This window comes from Phyllobates terribilis, unplaced genomic scaffold (genome assembly GCF_046119375.1).
Source record: "Phyllobates terribilis strain yellow unplaced genomic scaffold, ASM4611937v1 Scaffold_2__4_contigs__length_985480577, whole genome shotgun sequence".
Classification (NCBI taxonomy): Eukaryota; Metazoa; Chordata; class Amphibia; order Anura; family Dendrobatidae; genus Phyllobates; species Phyllobates terribilis.
Genome location: NW_027362762.1, coordinates 8473651 through 8496625, shown reverse-complemented (window position 1 = coordinate 8496625; position 22975 = coordinate 8473651). Strand labels below are relative to the sequence as shown.

The following is a 22975-nucleotide window of genomic DNA, read 5'->3' as shown; positions in this document are numbered from 1 at the left end:
CTGATTATACTGGGACTGGTTATACTGGGACTGGTTATACTGGGGCTGGTTATACTGGGACTTGTTATACTGGGGCTAGTTATACTGGGACTGATTATACTGGGGCTGGTTATACTGGGACTGGTTATACTGGGGCTTGTTATACTGGGGCTAGTTATACTGGGACTGATTATACTGGGGCTGGTTATACTGGGACTGATTATACTGGGACTGGTTATACTGGGGCTGGTTATACTGGGGCTGGTTATACTGGGGCTGGTTATACTGGGACTGGTTATACTGGGGCTGGTTATACTGGGGCTGATTATACTGGGACTGGTTATACTGGGACTGGTTATACTGGGGCTGGTTATACTGAGACTGGTTATACTGGGACTGATTATACTGGGACTGGTTATACTGGGGCTGGTTATACTGGGGCTGGTTATACTGGGGCTGGTTATACTGAGACTGGTTATACTGGGACTGATTATACTGGGACTGGTTATACTGGGACTGGTTATACTGGGACTGGTTATACTGGGGCTGGTTATACTGGGACTGGTTATACTGGGACTGGTTATACTGGGGCTGGTTATACTGGGACTAGTTATACTGGGGCTGGTTATACTGGGACTGGCTATACTGGGATTGGTTATACTGGGGCTGGTTATACTGAGACTGGTTATACTGGGACTGGTTATACTGGGACTGGTTATACTGGGGCTGGTTATACTGGGACTGGTTATACTGGGGCTGGTTATGCTGGGACTAGTTATACTGGGGCTGGTTATACTGGGACTGGCTATACTGGGATTGGTTATACTGGGGCTGGTTATACTGGGACTGGTTATACTGGGGCTGGTTATACTGAGACTGGTTATACTGGGACTGGTTATACTGGGACTGATTTTACTGGGACTGATTTTACTGGGACTGATTATACTGGGACTGGTTATACTGGGGCTAGTTATACTGGGACTGATTATACTGGGACTGGTTATACTGGGACTGGTTATACTGGGGCTGGTTATACTGGGACTTGTTATACTGGGGCTAGTTATACTGGGACTGATTATACTGGGGCTGGTTATACTGGGACTGATTATACTGGGACTGGTTATACTGGGGCTGGTTATACTGGGACTGGTTATACTGGGGATGGTTATACTGGGGCTGGTTATACTGGGGCTGGTTATACTGGGACTGGTTATACTGGGACTGGTTATACTGGGGCTGGTTATACTGGGGCTGGTTATACTGGGGCTGGTTATACTGAGACTGGTTATACTGGGACTGATTATACTGGGACTGGTTATACTGGGGCTGGTTATACTGGGACTTGTTATACTGGGGCTAGTTATACTGGGACTGATTATACTGGGGCTGGTTATACTGGGACTGGTTATACTGGGGCTTGTTATACTGGGGCTAGTTATACTGGGACTGATTATACTGGGGCTGGTTATACTGGGACTGATTATACTGGGACTGGTTATACTGGGGCTGGTTATACTGGGGCTGGTTATACTGGGGCTGGTTATACTGGGACTGGTTATACTGGGGCTGGTTATACTGGGGCTGGTTATACTGAGACTGGTTATATTGGGACTGATTATACTGGGACTGGTTATACTGGGACTGGTTATACTGGGGCTGGTTATACTGGGACTGGTTATACTGGGACTGGTTATACTGGGACTGGTTATACTGGGGTTGGTTATACTGGGGCTGGTTATACTGGGACTGGTTATACTGGGGCTGGTTATACTGGGGTTGGTTATACTGGGGCTGGTTATACCGGGGCTGGTTATACTGGGGTTGGTTATACTGGGGCTGGTTATACTGGGGCTGGTTATACTGGGGCTGGTTATACTGGGGCTGGTTATACTGGGGCTGGTTATACCGGGGCTGGTTATACCGGGGCTGGTTATACCGGACTGGTTATACTGGGACTGGTTATACCGGGGCTGGTTATACCGGGGCTGGTTATACCGGGACTGGTTATACTGGGGCTGGTTATACTGGGACTGGTTATACTGGGGCTGGTTATACTGGGGCTGGTTATACCGGGGCTGATTATACCGGGGCTGATTATACCGGGGCTGGTTATACTGGGACTGGTTATACTGGGGCTGGTTATACTGGGGCTGGTTATACTGGGGCTGGTTATACCGGGGCTGGTTATACCGGGGCTGGTTATACCGGACTGGTTATACTGGGACTGGTTATACCGGGGCTGGTTATACCGGGGCTGGTTATACCGGGACTGGTTATACCGGGACTGGTTATACCGGGGCTGGTTATACTGGGGCTGGTTATACCGGGGCTGGTTATACCGGGGCTGGTTATACCGGAGCTGGTTATACTGGAGCTGGTTATACCGGGGCTGGTTATACCGGGGCTGGTTATACCGGGGCTGGTTATACCGGGACTGATTATACTGGGACTGGTTATACTGGGGCTGGTTATACTGGGACTGGTTATACTGGGGCTGGTTATACTGGGGCTGGTTATACCGGGGCTGGTTATACCGGGACTGATTATACCGGGACTGGTTATACTGGGGCTGGTTATACTGGGGCTGGTTATACTGGGGCTGGTTATACTGGGACTGGTTATACTGGGGCTGGTTATACTGGGGCTGGTTATACTGGGGCTGGTTATACTGGGGCTGGTTATACTGGGACTGGTTATACTGGGGCTGGTTATACTGGGGCTGGTTATACTGGGACTGGTCATGGTGATGCTGGTTATACTGGGGCTGGTTATACTGGGGCTGGTTATACTGGGACTGGTTATACTGGGGCTGGTTATACTGGGACTGGTCATGGTGATGCTGGTTATACTGGGGCTGGTTATACTGGGACTGGTTATACTGGGGCTGGTTATACTGGGGCTAGTTATACTGGGACTGATTATACTGGGGCTGGTTATACTGGGACTGATTATACTGGGACTGGTTATACTGGGGCTGGTTATACTGGGGCTGGTTATACTGGGGATGGTTATACTGGGGCTGGTTATACTGGGGCTGGTTATACTGGGGCTGGTTATACTGGGGCTGGTTATACTGGGGCTGGTTATACTGGGGCTGGTTATACTGGGGCTGGTTATACTGGGGCTGGTTATACTGGGGATGGTTATGCCGGGGCTGGTTATGCCGGGGCTGGTTATGCCGGGGCTGGTTATGCCGGGGCTGGTTATACCGGGGCTGGTTATACTGGGGCTGGTTATACCGGGGCTGGTTATATGGGCCCAGCTGGTTGTTTTGTCATGGAGTGGAAATTATTTCTATAATCAGACACTGATAGAATTTTTTTGTATCTTTTCTGTTTTTATTCTCAGATTGTAGATTTTCTATTTCGCGCGCAGTAATGATTACGGGGCGGTCACATGACAGTACTGCTCTACAGCCGCCACATTGGGCAGAGCTGACTATAGAGATCAGGGAATTTTCCAGTCTGTGTGAGAGAGTTGTGGGCATGCTGTGTGACCTGCAGAGAGATCTATGTACAGGGAAGGAGAGGAGGTGAGCTGTGACATCACCTATTTGTGTCTACTTCCCAAACTGAACAAAATCCAGTAAAGATTATGGGAAACTGGAGCAAGTTTTTATAAAAGTAAAAAACTTTATTTGTAACAGTCAGTAAAAACATATAGGAAAAGGGGAGAGTAGGAGCGAGACCAAGGTAGTAAGCTAATCTAGGCAAGAATGATCAATGATCACTTTGGGCATCCTCACCCTTGTTCAGTACTCTATACAGAACTGTTGCACCTTTTTGACAGTATCACTTATATGTACATTTACATTTGCACTAGCATTGATGCGCTTTACATCTTGTCATTAGGGATGAGCGAGTATACTCGTTACTATTCAGTACTCGCTGAATAATACGGTACTCGGGCTACTCGTCACTCTGTGAGTTTCCTTGTGATCACTCGCTAGGAGTAACATATGCCGGCAAATGATGTCACCGCTTGAGCAGGAGAATTCTCCCACGCTGTCAGTGACGTGCATGAGGTGAGCTGAGTTCATTGGACATGAACTCGGCTCATCTGGATGACGTCACAGAGAGACACTGAGGAGCGCAAGCATGCCTGCTCTTCTCAGTGTCTGCGGGATGACAGGCTGGATGGCAGCGTTCTGCTGCGGTCCAGCCTGTCATCTCGATGTAGCAGAGCTGAAGCTGTCCTGGGAACCATGGAAAGGTAAGGATGATGTTGGTTTATTATTTTTCTTTTATTGCAGGAGATCGTTGGCTTCAGCTGGAATGGGCGTGATGGTAAGTATGGTTTAATTTAGAACAATAAAGGATTGTGTGTTTATTTCAGTTAAAGGACTTTATTCTGGGTGTTTGTGTTTTTTTTAACTTTGACTATGGGGTTAGTAATGGGGGTGTCTTATAGACGCCTCTCCATTACTAACCTGGGCTTGATGTCAGCTGGCATTATAAGCTGACATCAACCCCAACCCTATTACCCCACTGCCACCGCTACAGGGCAGTGGGAAGAGCGAGGCTAAGTGCCAGAATTGGCGCATCCTATGAATGCGCCATTTCTGGGGCGGCTGACGGCTGGTGTTTCTAGCCTGGGAGGGGGCCAATATTCATGGCACCCTTCCTGGGCTATTAATATCAGCCCCCAGCTGTCTGCCTAGCCTTTGCTAGTTATTAAAATAGGGGGGACCTCACGTCATTTTTTTGGGGGGGTCCCCCATTTTAATAGCTAGTAAAGGCTATGTATTCAGCTGGGGGCTGATATTAGTAGTCTGGGAAGCTCCGTGGGTATTACCCCCTTCCCAGGCTTCAAACATCTGCCCCAGCTGTCTGCTTAACCTCCGCTAGAGACTATAATTATGGGGGATCCCACGCAAATATTTTTTTTAATAAATCCTTTATTTTAACACTAAATGACACTTGAGGGGTTAATAAAGATGCAATCCCTAAATTATTATTATTTTTTTTATTTTTTAATTAATTTTCCCCAAAAATTTTGATGTGGGCTTCGCCATATTTTTGTATGCCAGCCAGGTACAGCAGGCAGGAACGGGCTGCCCCCAACCACCAGCTGCCTATTTGTACCTGGCCGGACACAACAATATAGGGAAGCCCTTTATTTTTTAATTATTTCATGAAATAATTAAAAAAAAAAATACGTGGGGCTTCGCCCTGTTTTTGTGTCCAGCCAGGTACAACTAGGCAGCTGGGGGCTGGAATCCGCAGCGCAGGGAGACCCAAGCTTTCTGGGCCCCACCCGCTGCAAATTGCAGTCCGCAGCCACCCCGGAAAATGGCGCGTTCATAGAAGCGCCATCTTCTGGCTCTGTACCCAACTCATCCAGGGCCCTGGTGCGGTGGCTCACTGGGTAATAAAGGGGTTAGGGCCAGCTTGGCATTATCAGCTGGCCCTAAGCCCGAAATTCATGGGGTCACGCCAATATTAGACATGACCGCCATGAATTTCTAGTAAAATATTTTAAAAAAACATAACACATGGAAAAAAATATTTTATTAGAAATAAAACAAAAAAACACTTAGAGACTCCATCTTTATTAAAAAAATTATCTTCAGTCCGATGTAATCCAATGGAGTCTTCTTCTTTAGCTCAGCTACATCTCTGGTAGAGATTCTCTAGCAGAGATGTAGCTGAGCTGTGCGGCCGTGGGAAAGTTCATGTGAGTTCATGCAGTGAAGCATGAACTCACATGAACCCTCTGAGGGCACCACGGCTACTTCAAATGAACAGCTGATCGGCATCAGATACCTCAGCTGTTCATCTGAAATAACCGGCGGGAAAGCCGGCGGTGAAAAGACGCTCCCCGCTCCCCCCGCCGCCTCCCATCCCGATCCTAAGTTAGGACCGGGCGGGGAGCGAAGCACCAGGGAGCGGGGAGCGTACATCAGGGAGCGGGGAGCGCAGCACCGAACGGGAAAGCCTATTCACTGCCGACTTCCCCGCCCGGGTCCTTCGCTCCCCGCTCCCTGATGCTGCGCTCCCCGCCCGGTCCTAACTTAGGATCGGGATGGGAGGCGGCGAGGGGAGCGGAGGATTGGGATGGGAGGCGGCGGGGGGAGCGGAGGATCGGGATGGGAGGTGGCGAGGGGAGCGGAGGATCGGGGTGGGAGGCTGCGGGGAAGCAGTATGGGGCTGAGTGATTGTTTAAAAGCCGGCGGCTTTTTACCGCCAGCTTTTAAACAATCATGCGGCTTACTCGCATTTCCCATTAACTTACATTGGACTCTCTACTCCTATCGAGTAATCACAAGGAAACTCGCGGAGTAACGACTAGCCCGAGTACCGTACTATTCGGCGAGTACCCGAGTATTGGGAACTACTCGTTGCGAGTATAGCGAGTCTGATTATTTCACTACTCGCTCATCCGGTGTACTATATTCATTTTGCACAAGCACTTTATCTGCATGATCAGTGTTATGCCATTATTCTATGATATTTACATACAGTCACACATTCTGTTGTTTTTTGGGGGCCACGCTTCTCCCACTTTGCATACATTGATTATTCCTGCCTAGATTAGCGTACTACCTGCGTGCAGGGGGCACCTTGGTCTCGCTCCTACTCTCTCTCCCCTTTTCCTATTTTTTAGCTTGTTATATGTTTTTACTGACTGTTAAAGATACAGTTTTTTTTACTTTTATAAAAACTTGCTCCAGTTTCCCATAATCTTTACTGGATTTTTTATATAGAGGTGTTATCAGTCATTGTACAGGAGGAGGAGGCGAGCTGTGACATCACCTATTGTAAATGGTGGATCCTGTGTTATCTACTGTATATAGAGGTGTTATCAGTCATTGTACAGGAGGAGGAGGCGAGCTGTGACATCACCTATTGTAAATGGTGGATCCTGCGTTATCTACTGTATATAGAGGTGTTATCAATCATTGTACAGGAGGAGGAGGTGAGCTGTGACATCACCTATTGTAAATGGTGGATCCTGTGTAATCGACTGTATATAGAGGTGTTATCAGTCATTGTACAGGAGGGGAGGAGGTGAGCTGTGACATCACTTATTGTGAATGGTGGATCCTGTGTTATTTACTGTATATAGAGGTGTTATCAGTCATTGTACAGGAGGAGGAGGTGAGCTATGACATCATCTATTGTAAATGGTGGATCCTGTGTAATCGACTGTATATAGAGGTGTTATCAATCATTGTACAGGAAGAGGAGGAGGTGAGCTGTGACATCACCTATTGTAAATGGTGGATCCTGTGTTATCAGCTGTATATAGAGGTGTTATCAGTCATTGTACAGGAGGAGGAGGAGAGGAGGTGAGCTGTGACATCACCTATTGTGAATGGTGGATCCTGTGTTATCTACTGTATATAGAGGTGTTATCAGTCATTGTACAGGAGGAGAAGGTGAGCTGTGACATCATCTATTGTAAATGGTGGATCCTGTGTAATCAACTGTATATAGAGGTGTTATCAGTCATTGTACAGGAGGGGAGGAGGTGAGCTGTGACATCACCTATTGTGAATGGTGGATCCTGTGTTATTTACTGTATATAGAGGTGTTATCAGTCATTGTACAGGAGGAGGAGGTGAGCTGTGACATCACCTATTGTAAATGGTGGATCCTGTGTTATCTACTGTATATAGAGGTGTTATCAGTCATTGTACAGGAGGAGGAGGCGAGCTGTGACATCACCTATTGTAAATGGTGGATCCTGCGTTATCTACTGTATATAGAGGTGTTATCAATCATTGTACAGGAGGAGGAGGTGAGCTGTGACATCACCTATTGTAAATGGTGGATCCTGTGTAATCGACTGTATATAGAGGTGTTATCAGTCATTGTACAGGAGGGGAGGAGGTGAGCTGTGACATCACTTATTGTGAATGGTGGATCCTTTGTTATTTACTGTATATAGAGGTGTTATCAGTCATTGTACAGGAGGAGGAGGTGAGCTGTGACATCATCTATTGTAAATGGTGGATCCTGTGTAATCGACTGTATATAGAGGTGTTATCAATCATTGTACAGGAAGAGGAGGAGGTGAGCTGTGACATCACCTATTGTAAATGGTGGATCCTGTGTTATCAGCTGTATATAGAGGTGTTATCAGTCATTGTACAGGAGGAGGAGGAGAGGAGGTGAGCTGTGACATCACCTATTGTGAATGGTGGATCCTGTGTAGTCAACTGTATATAGAGGTGTTATCAGTCATTGTACAGGAGGGGAGGAGGTGAGCTGTGACATCACCTATTGTGAATGGTGGATCCTGTGTTATTTACTGTATATAGAGGTGTTATCAGTCATTGTACAGGAGGAGGAGGTGAGCTGTGACATCACCTATTGTAAATGGTTGATCCTGCGTTATCTACTGTATATAGAGGTGTTATCAGTCATTGTACAGGAGGAGGAGGTGAGCTGTGACATCACCTATTGTGAATGGTGGATCCTGTGTAGTCAACTGTATATAGAGGTGTTATCAGTCATTGTACAGGAGGGGAGGAGGTGAGCTGTGACATCACCTATTGTGAATGGTGGATCCTGTGTTATTTACTGTATATAGAGGTGTTATCAGTCATTGTACAGGAGGAGGAGGTGAGCTGTGACATCACCTATTGTAAATGGTTGATCCTGCGTTATCTACTGTATATAGAGGTGTTATCAGTCATTGTACAGGAGGAGGAGGTGAGCTGTGACATCACCTATTGTAATTGGTGGATCCTGTGTAATCGACTGTATATAGAGGTGTTATCAGTCATTGTAGAGGAGGGGAGGAGGTGAGCTGTGACATCACTTATTGTGAATGGTGGATCCTGTGTTATTTACTGTATATAGAGGTGTTATCAGTCATTGTACAGGAGGAGGAGGTGAGCTGTGACATCACCTATTGTAAATGGTGAATCCTGTGTTATCTACTGTATATAGAGGTGTTATCAGTCATTGTACAGGAGGAGGAGGTGAGCTGTGACATCACCTATTGTAAATGGTTGATCCTGCGTTATCTACTGTATATAGAGGTGTTATCAGTCATTGTACAGGAGGAGGAGGTGAGCTGTGACATCACCTATTGTAAATGGTGGATCCTGTGTAATCAACTGTATATAGAGGTGTTATCAGTCATTGTACAGGAGGGGAGGAGGTGAGCTGTGACATCACCTATTGTGAATGGTGGATCCTGTGTTATTTACTGTATATAGAGGTGTTATCAGTCATTGTACAGGAGGAGGAGGTGAGCTGTGACATCACCTATTGTAAATGGTGGATCCTGTGTTATCTACTGTATATAGAGGTGTTATCAGTCATTGTACAGGAGGAGGAGGCGAGCTGTGACATCACCTATTGTAAATGGTGGATCCTGCGTTATCTACTGTATATAGAGGTGTTATCAATCATTGTACAGGAGGAGGAGGTGAGCTGTGACATCACCTATTGTAAATGGTGGATCCTGTGTAATCGACTGTATATAGAGGTGTTATCAGTCATTGTACAGGAGGGGAGGAGGTGAGCTGTGACATCACTTATTGTGAATGGTGGATCCTGTGTTATTTACTGTATATAGAGGTGTTATCAGTCATTGTACAGGAGGAGGAGGTGAGCTGTGACATCATCTATTGTAAATGGTGGATCCTGTGTAATCGACTGTATATAGAGGTGTTATCAATCATTGTACAGGAAGAGGAGGAGGTGAGCTGTGACATCACCTATTGTAAATGGTGGATCCTGTGTTATCAGCTGTATATAGAGGTGTTATCAGTCATTGTACAGGAGGAGGAGGAGAGGAGGTGAGCTGTGACATCACCTATTGTGAATGGTGGATCCTGTGTAGTCAACTGTATATAGAGGTGTTATCAGTCATTGTACAGGAGGGGAGGAGGTGAGCTGTGACATCACCTATTGTGAATGGTGGATCATGTGTTATTTACTGTATATAGAGGTGTTATCAGTCATTGTACAGGAGGAGGAGGTGAGCTGTGACATCACCTATTGTAAATGGTTGATCCTGCGTTATCTACTGTATATAGAGGTGTTATCAGTCATTGTACAGGAGGAGGAGGTGAGCTGTGACATCACCTATTGTGAATGGTGGATCCTGTGTAGTCAACTGTATATAGAGGTGTTATCAGTCATTGTACAGGAGGGGAGGAGGTGAGCTGTGACATCACCTATTGTGAATGGTGGATCCTGTGTTATTTACTGTATATAGAGGTGTTATCAGTCATTGTACAGGAGGAGGAGGTGAGCTGTGACATCACCTATTGTAAATGGTTGATCCTGCGTTATCTACTGTATATAGAGGTGTTATCAGTCATTGTACAGGAGGAGGAGGTGAGCTGTGACATCACCTATTGTAATTGGTGGATCCTGTGTAATCGACTGTATATAGAGGTGTTATCAGTCATTGTAGAGGAGGGGAGGAGGTGAGCTGTGACATCACTTATTGTGAATGGTGGATCCTGTGTTATTTACTGTATATAGAGGTGTTATCAGTCATTGTACAGGAGGAGGAGGTGAGCTGTGACATCACCTATTGTAAATGGTGAATCCTGTGTTATCTACTGTATATAGAGGTGTTATCAGTCATTGTACAGGAGGAGGAGGTGAGCTGTGACATCACCTATTGTAAATGGTTGATCCTGCGTTATCTACTGTATATAGAGGTGTTATCAGTCATTGTACAGGAGGAGGAGGTGAGCTGTGACATCACCTATTGTAAATGGTGGATCCTGTGTAATCGACTGTATATAGAGGTGTTGTCAGTCATTGTACAGGAGGGGAGGAGGTGAGCTGTGACATCACTTATTGTGAATGGTGGATCCTGTGTTATTTACTGTATATAGAGGTGTTATCAGTCATTGTACAGGAGGAGGAGGTGAGCTGTGACATCACCTATTGTGAATGGTGGATCCTGTGTTATCTACTGTATATAGAGGTGTTATCAGTCATTGTACAGGAGGAGGAGGTGAGCTGTGACATCATCTATTGTGAATGGTGGATCCTGTGATATCTACTGTATATAGAGGTGTTACCAGTCATTGTACAGGAGGAGGAGGTGAACTGTGACATCATCTATTGTCAATGGTGGATCCTGTGTTATCTACTGTATATAGAGGTGTTATCAGTCATTGTACAGGAAGAGGAGGAGGTGAGCTGTGACATCGCCTATTGTAAATGGTGGATCCTGTGTTATCAGCTGTATATAGAGGTGTTATCAGTCATTGTACAGGAGGAGGAGGAGAGGAGGTGAGCTGTGACATCACCTATTGTGAATAGTGGATCCTGTGTTATCTACTGTATATAGAGGTGTTATCAGTCATTGTACAGGAGGAGGAGGTGAGCTGTGTTATCACCTATTGTGAATGGAGGATCCTGTGTTATCTACTGTATATAGAGGTGTTATCAGTCATTGTACAGGAGGAGAAGGTGAGCTGTGACATCACCTATTGTGAATGGTGGATCATGTGTTATCTACTGTATATAGAGGTGTTATCAGTCATTGTACAGGAGGAGGAGGTGAGCTGTGAGATCACATATTGTGAATGGTGGATCCTGTGTTATCTACTGTATGTAGAGGTGTTATCAGTCATTGTACAGTAGGGGAGGAGGTAAGCTGTGAAATCACCTATTGTGAAAGGTGGATCCTGTGTTATCTACTGTATATAAAGGTGTTATCAGTCATTGTACAGGATTAGGAGGAGGTGAGCTGTGACATCACCTATTGTGAATGGTGGATCCTGTGTTATCTACTGTATATAGAGGTGTTATCAGTCATTGTACAGGAGGAGGAGGTGAGCTGTGACATCACCTATTGTGAAAGGTGGATCCTGTGTTATCTACTGTATATAGAGGTGTTATCAATCATTGTACAGGAGGAGAAGGTGAGCTGTGACATCACCTATTGTGAAAGGTGGATCCTGTGTTATCTACTGTATATAGAGGTGTTATTGGTCATTGTACAGGAGGAGGAGGAGGTGAGCTGTGACATCACCTATTGTGAATGGTGGATCCTGTGTTATCTACTGTATATAGAGGTGTTATCAGTCATTGTACAGGAGGAGAAGGTGAGCTGTGACATCACCTATTGTGAATGGCGGATCCTGTGTTATCCACTGTATATAGAGGTGTTATCAGTCATTGTACAGGATTAGGAGGAGGTGAGCTGTGACATCACCTATTGTGAATGGTGAATCCTGTGTTATCTACTGTATATAGAGGTGTTATCAGTCATTGTACAGGAGGAGGAGGTGAGCTGTGACATCACCTATTGTGAAAGGTGGATCCTGTGTTATCTACTGTATATAGGTGTTATTGGTCATTGTACAGGAGGAGGAGGAGGTGAGCTGTGACATCACCTATTGTGAATGGTGGATCCTGTGTTATCTACTGTATATAGAGGTGTTATCAGTCATTGTACAGGAGGAGGAGGAGGGGAGCTGTGACATCACCTATTGTGAATTGTGGATCCTGTGTTATCTACTGTATATAGAGGTGTTATTGGTCATTGTACAGGAGGAGGAGGAGGTGAGCTGTGACATCACCTATTGTGAATGGTGGATCCTGTGTTATCTACTGTATATAGAGGTGTTATCAGTCATTGTACAGGAGGAGAAGGTGAGCTGTGACATCACCTATTGTGAATGGTGGATCCTGTGTTATCTACTGTATATAGAGGTGTTATCAGTCATTGTACAGGAGGAGGAGGAGGTGAGCTGTGACATCACCTATTGTGAATGGTGGATCCTGTGTTATCTACTGTATATAGAGGTGTTATCAGTCATTGTACAGGAGGAGGAGGAGGTGAGCTGTGACATCACCTATTGTGAATGGTGGATCCTGTGTTATCTACTGTATATAGAGGTGTTATCAGTCATTGTACAGGAGGAGGAGGAGGTGAGCTGTGACATCACCTATTGTGAATGGTGGATCCTGTGTTATCTACTGTATTTAGAGGTGTTATCAGTCATTGTACAGGAGGAGGAGGTGAGCTGTGAGATCACCTATTGTGAATGGTGGATCCTGTGTTATCTACTGTATATAGAGGTGTTATCAGTCATTGTACAGGAGGAGGAGGTGAGCTGTGACATCACCTATTGTGAAAGGTGGATCCTGTGTTATCTACTGTATATAGAGGTGTTATCAGTCATTGTACAGGAGGAGAAGGTGAGCTGTGACAACACCTATTGTGAAAGGTGGATCCTGTGTTATCTACTGTATATAGAGGTGTTATCGGTCTTTGTACAGGAGGAGGAGGAGGTGAGCTGTGACATCACCTATTGTGAATGGTGGATCCTGTGTTATCTACTGTATATAGAGGTGTTATCAGTCATTGTACTGGAGGAGGAGGTGAGCTGTGATATCACCTATTGTGAATGGTGGATCCTGTGTTATCTACTGTATATAGAGGTGTTATCAGTCATTGTACAGTAGGGGAGGAGGTGAGCTGTGACATCACCTATTGTGAAAGGTGGATCCTGTGTTATCTACTGTATATAGAGGTGTTATCAGTCATTGTACAGGAGGAGGAGGTGAGCTGTGACGTCACCTGTTGTGAAAGGTGGATCCTGTGTTATCTACTGTATATAGAGGTGTTATCAGTCATTGAACAGGAGGAGGAGAAGGTGAGCTGTGACATCATCTATTGTGAATGGTGGATCCTGTGTTATCTACTGTATATAGATGTGTTATCGGTCATTGTACAGGAGGAGGAGGAGGTGAGCTGTGACATCACCTATTGTGAATGGTGGATCCTGTGTTATCTACTGTATGTAGAGGTGTTATCAGTCATTGTACAGTAGGGGAGGAGGTAAGCTGTGAAATCACCTATTGTGAAAGGTGGATCCTGTGTTATCTACTGTATATAAAGGTGTTATCAGTCATTGTACAGGATTAGGAGGAGGTGAGCTGTGACATCACCTATTGTGAATGGTGGATCCTGTGTTATCTACTGTATATAGAGGTGTTATCAGTCATTGTACAGGAGGAGGAGGTGAGCTGTGACATCACCTATTGTGAAAGGTGGATCCTGTGTTATCTACTGTATATAGAGGTGTTATCAATCATTGTACAGGAGGAGAAGGTGAGCTGTGACATCACCTATTGTGAAAGGTGGATCCTGTGTTATCTACTGTATATAGAGGTGTTATTGGTCATTGTACAGGAGGAGGAGGAGGTGAGCTGTGACATCGCCTATTGTGAATGGTGGATCCTGTGTTATCTACTGTATATAGAGGTGTTATCAGTCATTGTACAGGAGGAGAAGGTGAGCTGTGACATCACCTATTGTGAATGGCGGATCCTGTGTTATCCACTGTATATAGAGGTGTTATCAGTCATTGTACAGGATTAGGAGGAGGTGAGCTGTGACATCACCTATTGTGAATGGTGAATCCTGTGTTATCTACTGTATATAGAGGTGTTATCAGTCATTGTACAGGAGGAGGAGGTGAGCTGTGACATCACCTATTGTGAAAGGTGGATCCTGTGTTATCTACTGTATATAGGTGTTATTGGTCATTGTACAGGAGGAGGAGGAGGTGAGCTGTGACATCACCTATTGTGAATGGTGGATCCTGTGTTATCTACTGTATATAGAGGTGTTATCAGTCATTGTACAGGAGGAGGAGGAGGGGAGCTGTGACATCACCTATTGTGAATTGTGGATCCTGTGTTATCTACTGTATATAGAGGTGTTATTGGTCATTGTACAGGAGGAGGAGGAGGTGAGCTGTGACATCACCTATTGTGAATGGTGGATCCTGTGTTATCTACTGTATATAGAGGTGTTATCAGTCATTGTACAGGAGGAGAAGGTGAGCTGTGACATCACCTATTGTGAATGGTGGATCCTGTGTTATCTACTGTATATAGAGGTGTTATCAGTCATTGTACAGGAGGAGGAGGAGGTGAGCTGTGACATCACCTATTGTGAATGGTGGATCCTGTGTTATCTACTGTATATAGAGGTGTTATCAGTCATTGTACAGGAGGAGGAGGAGGTGAGCTGTGACATCACCTATTGTGAATGGTGGATCCTGTGTTATCTACTGTATATAGAGGTGTTATCAGTCATTGTACAGGAGGAGGAGGAGGTGAGCTGTGACATCACCTATTGTGAATGGTGGATCCTGTGTTATCTACTGTATTTAGAGGTGTTATCAGTCATTGTACAGGAGGAGGAGGTGAGCTGTGAGATCACCTATTGTGAATGGTGGATCCTGTGTTATCTACTGTATATAGAGGTGTTATCAGTCATTGTACAGGAGGAGGAGGTGAGCTGTGACATCACCTATTGTGAAAGGTGGATCCTGTGTTATCTACTGTATATAGAGGTGTTATCAGTCATTGTACAGGAGGAGAAGGTGAGCTGTGACAACACCTATTGTGAAAGGTGGATCCTGTGTTATCTACTGTATATAGAGGTGTTATCGGTCTTTGTACAGGAGGAGGAGGAGGTGAGCTGTGACATCACCTATTGTGAATGGTGGATCCTGTGTTATCTACTGTATATAGAGGTGTTATCAGTCATTGTACTGGAGGAGGAGGTGAGCTGTGATATCACCTATTGTGAATGGTGGATCCTGTGTTATCTACTGTATATAGAGGTGTTATCAGTCATTGTACAGTAGGGGAGGAGGTGAGCTGTGACATCACCTATTGTGAAAGGTGGATCCTGTGTTATCTACTGTATATAGAGGTGTTATCAGTCATTGTACAGGAGGAGGAGGTGAGCTGTGACGTCACCTGTTGTGAAAGGTGGATCCTGTGTTATCTACTGTATATAGAGGTGTTATCAGTCATTGAACAGGAGGAGGAGAAGGTGAGCTGTGACATCATCTATTGTGAATGGTGGATCCTGTGTTATCTACTGTATATAGATGTGTTATCGGTCATTGTACAGGAGGAGGAGGAGGTGAGCTGTGACATCACCTATTGTGAATGGTGGATCCTGTGTTATCTACTGTATATAGAGGTGTTATCAGTCAATGTACAGGAGGAGGAGAAGGTGAGCTGTGACATCACCTACTGTGAATGGTGGATCCTGTGTTATCTACTGTATATAGAGGTGTTATCAGTCATTGTACAGGAGGAGGAGGTGAGCTGTGACATCACCTATTGTGAATGGTGGATCCTGGGTTATCTACTGTATATAGAGGTGTTATCAGTCATTGTACAGGAGGAGGAGAAGGTGAGCTGTGACATCATCTATTGTGAATGGTGGATCCTGTGTTATCTACTGTATATAGATGTGTTATCGGTCATTGTACAGGAGGAGGAGGAGGTGAGCTGTGACATCACCTATTGTGAATGGTGGATCCTGTGTTATCTACTGTATATAGAGGTGTTATCGGTCATTGTACAGGAGGGGGAGGAGGTGAGCTGTGGTGGATCCTGTGTTAGCTCCGGTTTGTGTGCTATGGGGGGTCCATACTACAGAATTGTTTCTTCAGTAGACATTTCCTGGCGTTCATGTAATCCATGTGATTAGTGCGTCTCCAGTCTCCCTTCTCCTGCATGTCGATGCCATGTTACGTGTTTGCATCTACCCGGCATGCTGTAGGATTGAGCATCTGATTTACAGGACGATCTGTGTCTCATCTGAGGATCCGGAGCAAACGCTGCAGCTCTGCTGTAAAACCACACATTGTATTACTGTTACATCCGGAGCTGCATTCAGAATTCTGCTTATCTATATATCAGGGTAGCGCACACTGCTGGGAATTACCACTCCATCTTCCACAATACCATACAGCAGAGCAGTGTTGGTCCATACACTGAACAAGCAGTAAGGAAATGTGAAGTCTTGTGACCAAAGATTAAAAAAAGAAACTGTGAAGGCAGCTCTCAATGTGACTGGGAGTATAAATCACATCCAGAGCTGTATTCACAATTCTGCTTTATATAGCACAGTGCTGACAGTTAGATGTAAATGAGCAGAATGGTGAATGCAGCTCTGGAAGTAACTGGTTATAAAACAGAATGTCAGTGATCCTCATTTAACTCTTTACTCACTTTGATTTTTCATTTGAACTCCAGGACACAATTACTGATTAAATATTTTGGAATTAGATCTAGAATTTACTTTTCTGTTTTGGGGTTAGGAACGAAGAAAATTCAAGCTGAGCGCCGCCTCATTTTGTGCATTTACTGCATGTAGAATTCTGCACGCGGAATGTTATGATTTGCTCCTGATGTAGCAGTTTTTCCATCTCACTAGCCCCGCCCCCGAGGAACTTATTTTATATATTTTTTTTATTGCAATGAGATGAATATTTTCAATTCAGTGACCATGGAAATGTAGTATTACATCCCAGCCGCTCAGAAGGACAGCCTGGGGCTCTGTTTTGGTTTATACCCCTCTTGAGGAACCTGTGATGTCCTTATTCACTAATCAGAACAAATTAAAGCTCGAAGCTTTCAGGCAGTTCTCAATTAGTAACAGGATTTTTTTTATTATTATTATTATTATTATTATTTTTGGTCGTTTTTAGCTTTTGCATACAATAAAAACCATATCTGACATTGACCAGAGATTTCTCTCCCGGCTGCAGTGACGTTGCGGTGGAGCTGCCTTTTACTTTGATGCATCCGAAACCCAAGGAGGAGCCTCTGCACCGGGACGGTAAGAAGGGGCGAAATGGGGAAATGTCAATAATTTATCAAATTTCTTAAATACATTTTTGAGAATTATTGAGCCATAAAGAAAGTTAAAAAAAAAGGGAAAAAATATGTGGAAAGTGTAATTATTTTGATAACCTTCTATATTTTTTTATTATTAATTATTATTATTATTATTATTATTATTCCCGGTAGTTTGGTGTCTGTGATGTTTAGTTGTTGTGACTTGATGTTTGTGACTTTCTCTTATAGTTCCTGAGAGTGAAGCTCCTATAGATACAAATCTCATAGAGTTTGACACAAAGTAAGATGCAAGTGTCTGTAATCTCATGTAACCTCTGTAGATGTCTGTATATCTCATGTGTCTGATACGGCTGCACGTCTGATCTAACCCTTCTGTCTCTCCTGCATGGCTCTCCATCCATCACTGCATGCACATAAAGGAAAATCAAAGTAAGACGTGACATTCTCCTGAGCTTTCTTCTACAGTTGCTTGTTCTATAAAAGAGATCTGGAGGAAACTCCACTCACTACTGATATCAACCTACAATATAACTACTATAATACTGCCCCCTATGTACAAGAATATAACTACTATAATACTGCCCCCTATGTACAAGAATATAACTACTATAATACTGCCCCCTATGTACAAGAATATAGCTACTATAATACTGCCCCCTATGTACAAGAATATAACTACTATAATACTGCCCCCTATGTACAAGAATATAACTACTATAATACTGCCCCCTATGTACAAGAATATAACTACTATAATACTACTCCCTGTGTACAAGAATATAACTACTATAATACTGCTCCTATGTACAAGAATATAACTACTTTAATACTGCTCCTATGTACAAGAATACAACTACTATAATACTGCTCCTATATACAAGAATATAACTACTATAATACTGCCCCTATGTACAAGAATATAACTACTATAATACTGCCCCTATGTACAAGAATATAACTACTATAATACTGCCCCCTATGTACAAGAATATAACTACTATAATACTGCTCCTATGTACAAGAATATAACTACTATAATACTGCCCCTATGTACAAGAATATAACTACTATAATACTGCCTCCTATGTACAAGAATATAACTACTATAATACTGCTCCTATATACAAGAATATAACTACTATAATACTGCCCCCTATGTACAAGAATATAACTACTATAATACTGCCCCTATGTACAAGAATATAACTACTATAATACTGCCCCCTATGTACAAGAATATAACTACTATAATACTGCTCCTATGTACAAGAATATAACTACTATAATACTGCCCCTATGTACAAGAATATAACTACTATAATACTGCCTCCTATGTACAAGAATATAACTACTATAATACTGCTCCCTATGTACAAGAATATAACTACTATAATACTGCTCCCTATGTACAAGAATATAACTACTATAATACTGCTCCTATGTACAAGAATATAACCACTCTAATACTGCCTCCTATGTACAAGAATATAACTGCTATAATACTGCCCCCTATGTACAAGAATATAATTACTATAATACTGCTCCTATGTACAAGAATATAATTACTATAATACTGCCCCTATGTACAAGAATATAACTACTATAATACTGCTCCTATGTACAAGAATATAACTACTATAATACTGCCCCTATGTACAGGAATATAAGTGCTATAATACTGCCCCCTATGTACAGGAATATAACTACTATAATACTGCTCCTATCCACAAGAATATAACTACTATAATACTGCCCCCTATGTACAAGAATATAACTACTATAATACTGCTGCTATGTACAAGAATATAACTGCTATAATACTGCCCCCTATGTACAAGAATATAACTACTATAATACAGCCCCTATGTACAAGAATATAACTACTATAATACTGCTGCTATGTACAAGAATATAGCTACTATAATACTGCCCCTATGTACAAGAATATAACTACTATAATACTGCTCCTATGTACAAGAATATAACTACTATATTGCTGCTCCCTATGTATAAGAATATAACTACTATAATACTGCTCCTATGTACAAGAATATAACTACTATAATACTGCTCCCTATGTACAAGAATATAACTACTATAATACTATCCCCTATGTACAAGAATATAACTACTATAATACTGCCCCTTATGTCCAAGAATATAACTACTATAATACTGCCCCCTATGTACAAGAATATAACTACTATAATACTGCTCCTATGTACAAGAATATAACTACTATAATACTGCTCCTATGTACAAGAATATAACTACTATAATACTGCTCCTATGTACAAGAATATAACTACTATAATACTGCTCCCTATGTATAAGAATATAACTACTATAATACTGCTCTTATGTACAAGAATATAACTACTATAATACTACTCCCTGTGTACAAGAATATAACTACTATAATACGGCTCCTATGTACAAGAATATAACTACTATAATACTGCTCCTATGTACAAGAATATAACTACTATAATACTGCCCCTATGTACAAGAATATATCTACTATAATACTGCCCCCTATGTACAAGAATATAACTACTAAAATACTGCCCCTATGTACAAGAATATAACTACTATAATACTGCCCCCTATGTACAAGAATATAACTACTATAATACTGCTCCTATGTACAAGAATATAACTACTATAATACTGCCCCTATGTACAAGATTATAACTACTATAATACTGCCTCCTATGTACAAGAATATAACTACTATAATACTGCCCCTATGTACAGGAATATAACTACTATAATACTGCTCCTATATACAAGAACATAACTACTATAATGCTGCTCCTATGTACAAGAATATAACTACGATAATACTGCTCCTATATACAAGAATATAACTACTATAATACTGCCCCCTATGTACAAGAATGTAACTACTATAATACTGCGCCCTATGTACAAGAATATAACTACTATAATACTGCTCCCTATGTACAAGAATATAACTACTATAATACTGCTCCTATGTACAAGAATATAACCACTATAATACTGCCTCCTATGTACAAGAATATAACTGCTATAATACTGCCCCCTATGTACAAGAATATAACTACTATAATACTGCTCCTATGTACAAGAATATAATTACTATAATACTGCCCCTATGTACAAGAATATAACTACTATAATACTGCCCCCTATGTACAAGAATATAACTACTATAATACTGCCCCTATGTACAAGAATATAACTACTATAATACTGCCCCTATGTACAAGAATATAACTACTATAATACTGCCCCCTATGTACAAGAATATAACTACTATACTATTGCTCCTATGTACAAGAATATAACTACTATAATACTGCTCCTATGTACAAGAATATAACTACTATAATACTGCCCCTATGTACAGGAATATAAGTGCTATAATACTGCCCCCTATGTACAGGAATATAACTACTATAATACTGCTCCTATGTACAAGCATATAACTACTATAATACTGCCCCCTATGTACAAGAATATAACTACTATACTATTGCTCCTATGTACAAGAATATAACTACTATAATACTGCTCCTATGTACAAGAATATAACTACTATAATACTGCCCCTATGTACAGGAATATAAGTGCTATAATACTGCCCCCTATGTACAGGAATATAACTACTATAATACTGCTCCTATCCACAAGAATATAACTACTATAATACTGCCCCCTATGTACAAGAATATAACTACTATAATACTGCTGCTATGTACAAGAATATAACTACTATAATACTGCTGCTATGTACAAGAATATAGCTACTATAATACTGCCCCTATGTACAAGAATATAACTACTATAATACTGCCCCTATGTACAAGAATATAACTACTATAATACTGCCCCTATGTACAAGAATATAACTACTATATTACTGCTCTTATGTACAAGAATATAACTACTATAATGCTGCTCCCTATGTATAAGAATATAACTACTATAATACTGCTCCTATGTACAAGAATATAACTACTATAATACTGCCCCCTATGTACAAGAATATAACTACTATAATACTGCCCCCTATGTACAAGAATATAACTACTATAATACTACTCCCTGTGTACAAGAATATAACTACTATAATACTGCCCCCTATGTACAAGAATATAACTACTATAATACTGCCCCCTATGTACAAGAATATAACTACTATAATACTACTCCCTGTGTACAAGAATATAACTACTATAATACTGCCCCCTATGTACAAGAATATAACTACTATAATACTGCCCCCTATGTACAAGAATATAACTACTATAATACTGCCCCCTATGTACAAGAATATAGCTACTATAATACTGCCCCCTATGTACAAGAATATAACTACTATAATACTGCCCCCTATGTACAAGAATATAACTACTATAATACTGCCCCCTATGTACAAGAATATAACTACTATAATACTACTCCCTGTGTACAAGAATATAACTACTATAATACTGCTCCTATGTACAAGAATATAACTACTTTAATACTGCTCCTATGTACAAGAATACAACTACTATAATACTGCTCCTATATACAAGAATATAACTACTATAATACAGCCCCTATGTACAAGAATATAACTACTATAATACTGCCCCTATGTACAAGAATATAACTACTATAATACTGCCCCCTATGTACAAGAATATAACTACTATAATACTGCTCCTATGTACAAGAATATAACTACTATAATACTGCCCCTATGTACAAGAATATAACTACTATAATACTGCCTCCTATGTACAAGAATATAACTACTATAATACTGCTCCTATATACAAGAATATAACTACTATAATACTGCCCCCTATGTACAAGAATATAACTACTATAATACTGCCCCTATGTACAAGAATATAACTACTATAATACTGCCCCCTATGTACAAGAATATAACTACTATAATACTGCTCCTATGTACAAGAATATAACTACTATAATACTGCCCCTATGTACAAGAATATAACTACTATAATACTGCCTCCTATGTACAAGAATATAACTACTATAATACTGCTCCCTATGTACAAGAATATAACTACTATAATACTGCTCCCTATGTACAAGAATATAACTACTATAATACTGCTCCTATGTACAAGAATATAACCACTCTAATACTGCCTCCTATGTACAAGAATATAACTGCTATAATACTGCCCCCTATGTACAAGAATATAATTACTATAATACTGCTCCTATGTACAAGAATATAATTACTATAATACTGCCCCTATGTACAAGAATATAACTACTATAATACTGCTCCTATGTACAAGAATATAACTACTATAATACTGCCCCTATGTACAGGAATATAAGTGCTATAATACTGCCCCCTATGTACAGGA

The 22975-nt window shown here is 41.9% G+C and overlaps 1 protein-coding gene across 5 annotated transcripts in view; it reads left to right on the top strand.

Annotated features, from left to right (window-relative positions):
- The window catches only part of LOC141188623 (beta-arrestin-1), a 500689-nt gene that overhangs the window by 432396 nt on the left and 45318 nt on the right, over positions 1-22975 (top strand). For all 5 annotated transcript variants that reach the window (XR_012262721.1, XM_073661075.1, XM_073661077.1 and 2 more), the window contains 2 exons: positions 17501-17571; positions 17820-17871. Coding sequence is in view for 4 of the 5 variants with exons in the window: in XM_073661075.1 (XP_073517176.1) it covers positions 17501-17571; positions 17820-17871 (123 nt within the window). In the remaining variant the exon portion in view is untranslated. The remainder of the gene's footprint in view (positions 1-17500; positions 17572-17819; positions 17872-22975) is intronic.